The following is a 5,190-nucleotide window of genomic DNA, read 5'->3' as shown; positions in this document are numbered from 1 at the left end:
GGTTAAGGTTTCACATTGGTAGCACAAAGATCAGGGATTTGCTGGTGCAGTATCAAAGTAACTTTGACAGCATGAACACCTGTCTTTTTTTTAAAATCTTAACTTTAGTATTATCATCTTAACTTAAGCACACAGCTGGGCTCAGAAACAGAAAGCACCTTTTGTCTAAAACTCCAATCTTCCACTCCTTTCGGGGGGCTTTCCCTACTCACATCACACCTGATAACCTCCAAATTCTTAAAAGCATTTGCTTAACTGATCAATAACACCTCTGAGGGGTCAGACCTCCAGAACAGACACTGGCTAATGGTTGTTTGAGATGCAGTATCATTTGGGAAAACCAGTCCCAGAGAAAGCTGAAGGCAGCCCCTTGAGTACACTTGAATTCTCCTCTTCCCATCCAAACCAGGGGACCAGGGTATCCCCTTTACAAACAGCCCCTTCTCTTTGTGACATGAAATGTGCAGAACCCGCAGACCATTCCTAAGGGCAGGAATACTCAGTTGAAGCCCAGAAGGTTAAAAGGCCACCTCAGGGTGCTTGCTGGACTATGTGTGACCCTGCTCTCGCCCCCAGCCACTGGCAGCACAGGGACCACCATCCCCATCCGCAGTGCTGCCTCTGCTTTTCTGGATAACACTGAGCGCTCAAGTTTTTCACCTCCCAATTGCTTTTCCCTGTGTTATGTCAGAAAAAAACACAACCTACACACTGAGCTACCACCAAGATGACTGGGACAGAGGAGCCTGTCCAGGCACCACTGCCGCAGATGCTGGGTGAGAGCCACAGAGCCCCCACAGAGGCAATTCAGAAGACCCTGCAATGGGGAGAGGAAACAAAAAAGCCTGTGAGCAGCTGAGGGAGACGTTCATTCTATCGATTGTGTAAACTGTCAGTGGAGTGGCAATGAGCAATTTTTTTTGTTTCTATCCTGGGGAATAATCCAGCCTGATAATTAGTACATAAGAGATAAGTGGAAAATGAGACATCTAGTGAGGGTGGTTCAAGCCTCCTCATGACATTGATAATGTGCAGATACATAGATCACTGTCGGGGCAAACTGCCACTGTGAGCCTGTGTCTTCCCATTGCCTCATCAATCCATCATCCGCTTAGCTACTGACACCTTGGCAGGCACACACCACCAGCCCTGCATTTGAATTGAGAGGAGCAGGCTCCACCAGGGAATACAGATTTAAAAATCTAAGATTCAAATTTGTTTAAGTATTGTGAACAGCAATTCCCTTGCAAGGCATCTTCATTGCCCTTTTGCCAAGGGGGAACAGTTGGGTCTTTGTTAGAAGTACAAATTGCTTCTTAATGCAAAGGATAAAGCAGAGCCCAGGCACCTCCTTAGAATTCCTCCTGGCTCCTGCTAATGCTGCTGCATGTCAATTTTAATTTTTTGAAATTTAAACCAAGGGCTTTGTGTCTAAGCTCCATTTCGTTGAAGGAGGGGGGAGGAATAGTCAAAAAGGATTACGGATCCGGTGGGAATTGAGGATCCATAGCAATTATACTTCATTTGGATGGTCTCAGACACTGGTTTTAATCATATTCTAAATAGTACCTATCGACAAGACATAAGAGATTGATAAGTGTCTAACACGTGTACCTGGTTATGAACTCTGCTTCCCTCAGCTGGGGGATGTTTGAGGATGGGATGGAGGAATTGCTTTCTCCCTTTGACCCTCCTTTTCCAGCCAAGGAGAAGACAATACCCACTGAGGACTAGGTAGGAGACAGGAGTGACTGTAAGAACTTGGTCATCATGGGGCTGCCCCAAAGTGGGGCTGGAACAAGTCCATCTGACTGTGGCTCCCTTTCCTCCTGCAACATCAGGGCAGGGGCAAAGCTCCAGCCCTGGCAGAGCTGTTTCAGACCAGCTTCTGTCTCTCTTCTCTGTGAAACTGCACTAACGCTGCAAAGGGCAGAGAACTGATAGGGAGGTAAGACCTTCAGGAGGGAAAAATGAAATGACATGACAGTAAAATGAAAGTAAGTGCTTTTGTAAGTCAATTTAGTTCTTTTAGCTTCAGCAGAGCAGTCCCAGTCTATCCAGACTGAGGAGGTTACCTACTGGGGTGATGACGAAAAATGTACCTCCTCCACCAAAGGCTCAGAACCACATGCACTACTTACACACCTGTGCATTTTGAAAAGGCCAAGACTGGCTGGGATTTACAGAGGACCACCAGGAGAAAACCCTTCTAAATGGTCTGAATCCATCAGTCTTGAGCAAGCTTTCTCACCCAGCCTGTCTCAGGCACTGTGCAGACCCACCTACAGTCAGGTGTGGTTTCCAACCCATACACACACTGCAAGTGCAAAGGTTTAGACAAACTCTCTCTCCCCTGCTGCCTTCTTACATTTGTCAAGAATTTTACAGAAACACAGCTTTCCATAATCACTGATTAAACTGCTTTTCCTGTACTTCACTAACCTCTGGATCAGGTTTTAAACCCAGTAAATCTGTTTAGGAGATCCACTGCACACCCCCACTTTGACCTCTTGATGACTGTGTGCCTTCTTTTCACAAAACTGCATAAAGGTGAAGCTTTTTTCCTCTCTTTCTACTTCTTCCCAGCCCCCTCGAACCATAATCAAGACCTAGGCAAGGTACCCCATCCTAACTTTAAGTATTGCTACAAACCTAAGGGACTGAAGTGACCCCCTCCTTTACTTCCCACCCTCCTGTGGCATCACCACAGTGCTCCTTCGTAGCACTGGAAGAGACAGAAAGCAAGAAGGCATTGTCTAAAAACATAATTTAATGTGGTATTTGGGTGACCGTGGTCAATGACCAAATTCTTTTGCAGACAGAAACAGGTTTGACGTTAATGACACCATCATTCACACGAGCATTGCATTGCACAGAAAGAAAAGTTTACACTTGACCCCATACAAAGCAGCAGAGGAAAAAACAGTTATGGTCCAGTCCCACTTCGTGAATAGTTGATCTGAAAATTCATCATCGTCATTAATACTTATTGATGAAAAAATGTGACCTGTTCAAATTCCATGTGTGACACAGTCCAAACTCTGGGCTCTTTTAAACCTCCCTGGAACCACTCGAGAGTTTCAAGCTGCCAAGTTCCTCATGTGACACACGAAACACTCAGGCTGACAAAGGGAGAGGGGGGTCAGAAGAAATGGGGGAGAGTAAGGAAGGGGATCACTTTGTTTCATTTCTATTTCGTTTCCACAAGGGTGAAAATAAAAACATACAAACTGATAATGAAGCTAAAGTGACCTGCGGAGACAGGGGACACCAGCAGGAACAGCAGCACGATGGGGTATGGAAATGCCAAACAGCCCCATGTGCATCAGTGGCGGGGCCAGTTGTGTTGTGTCACCTGTGTGTCAATCAGGGTATAAAAGAAAGCCAGAGAAAGTGCTGTACTTATTGTTGTTGCCTCCGTGTGCTTTGCCTCCATCCAGCTTGACATACACTTCATCGCCGGAGTCCAGGTGCAGCACCACGCTGTTGCTGGCATAGTCGTAGTTCTGGTCTGCGTCTTGGGCGATGGCACTGGCCCGCACCTGCCAACACAGCCGCTGGGTACATCAGCCCCCCAGCCCCTCTTGCCCAGAGTCTCTATTAGCCCCTGAGTCACTCTCCCACAGCCCCTCCATCAGTCCTCCGTGTCCCCCTTTTCCAGCCCCTTCATCAGTCCTTCCGTGTCCCCCTTTTCCAGCCCCTTCATCAGTCCCCCAAGACCCTCTTCCTCAGCTCCTCCATCAGTGTCCCAAGTCCCTCTCCCCAAACTCTCCTCTTCCCCATGTCCTCCCTCCCGCCCCTCTCCTCGCTTCCCCTTCTCCCCAGCCCGGCAGGAAAGTTTGCAAGCCGGGAGTTCGGAATTTGTCGCGGCTCCAGAGCTGCACCCCCGCCCCGACGGCGCAAAGGATGCTCCCGCTGCTTCTTTTCCCGGCAGCGGCCGGGAACGACCGGGGGTCAGGGACAACCGGGGGACCCCGGGCGGGGAGGACGCGCGGGGGAACGGCGGAACCCACCTGGCCGTTCTTGCAGAGGTCGGCCCACATGCTGGTGCCGTCGCCGCCGCGCATGAGGATGTGGTAGGTGAAGAAGTAGATGCCGCGCACCTGGCAGGTGAACTTGCCGCTGGCCGGATCGTAGTGGTTGCCCAGGTTGGTCACCACGTCGTCGAACTTGAGGACCTCATAGCCCTCGTGGGGGCTCTTGAGCCCCACGTAGAAGGCGATGCGCGGCCCGCTGAAGGCGGCGCTCAGCCCGCCCGCCGCCTCGCCGCCCACCGCCGCCCCGCCGCCGCTCCCGCCGCCGCCCGCGCCCGCCAGCGCCAGCCCGGGCAGCCCCGGCTTCCCCGCGTCGCCCCGTTCCCCCGGCGGGCCCCGCGGACCCGGCGGACCCGGCTCCCCGGGTGGCCCGCGGGGGCCCGGTTTGCCCGGCCGGCCCGGCTCCCCTTTGGGTCCCTGGACGAAGGGCGGCGGGGGGTTGGCGCCCAGGTCCTGCAGGGCCTCCACGGCGGCGGTGCTGCCGGGGCCGGGCGGCCGCCCACCGCTGTACGGGTCGCAGATCATGCGGCAGGTGCCCATCATCTCGTAGTGGGCGCCGGTGTCGGCGGGCGCTTGCAGCAGCAGCAGGGGCACGGCGACAAGCAGCGCGACGGCCATGGCCAGGGCGAGCCCGGCGGCGGCCAGCAGCCGCCTCCTCCGCTGCCAGAGCCGGGCGGCGGCGGCGAGCAGGTCCTCCTTGCCGTGCGAGGCAATGGTGGCGCGGGGGGCCGGCCGCTCCCTGCGGGGGACGGCAAGAAGAGGCGGTGAGACCCCGCCGCCGGCGCCTCCCCGCCCGGCCCCCGCCTCAGCCCGCCCGCCGGCCGGCCGGGAGCCCCGCCATGCCGACAGCCGCCGAGAGCCGCCCCGCTCCGCTCCGAGGGGACGCGGCGCCCCGTCCGCCCGGCGGGGCTGGGCGGGCGCGGGGGGCGTCGCCGCGGCGAGCGGGCGCCCGGCTCTACCCCTCGGCCCCGCGTGGGGGGACGGGCTCGCCCGCCCCCGTCGCCGCCCCGACGTGGGGGGCGCGGGCAGGGCGGACCCACCTGCGGGGGGCCGGGGCGGAGCCGCCTGGGGGGCTCCGGGGCGCCGCCGTCGTTGCGGTCCGCGGGGCGCCCGTCTGCCAGAGCCCGCCCGCTCGCCGCGCCGAGCGCCGGTGGCG

General features: G+C 55.7%; 1 protein-coding gene across 1 annotated transcript; it reads right to left on the bottom strand.

The window, feature by feature from the left end:
- Positions 1 to 2,791: 2,791 nt before the first annotated feature.
- On the bottom strand, positions 2,792 to 4,762 carry C1QL2 (complement C1q like 2). The gene is made up of 2 exons (XM_069021577.1): positions 4,014 to 4,762; positions 2,792 to 3,542 (listed from the first exon to the last, which is right to left on the bottom strand). The coding sequence occupies exons 1-2, from the start codon at positions 4,650 to 4,652 to the stop codon at positions 3,363 to 3,365; spliced, it is 819 nt and encodes a 272-aa protein (XP_068877678.1). The 5' UTR covers positions 4,653 to 4,762; the 3' UTR covers positions 2,792 to 3,362.
- Between the last annotated feature and the right edge of the window lie 428 nt (positions 4,763 to 5,190).

The sequence above is a fragment of the Aphelocoma coerulescens genome, chromosome 7, assembly GCF_041296385.1.
Source record: "Aphelocoma coerulescens isolate FSJ_1873_10779 chromosome 7, UR_Acoe_1.0, whole genome shotgun sequence".
Classification (NCBI taxonomy): Eukaryota; Metazoa; Chordata; class Aves; order Passeriformes; family Corvidae; genus Aphelocoma; species Aphelocoma coerulescens.
The sequence above is the reverse complement of the archived record's forward strand: the minus strand, read 5'-3'. Positions and strand labels throughout refer to the sequence as shown.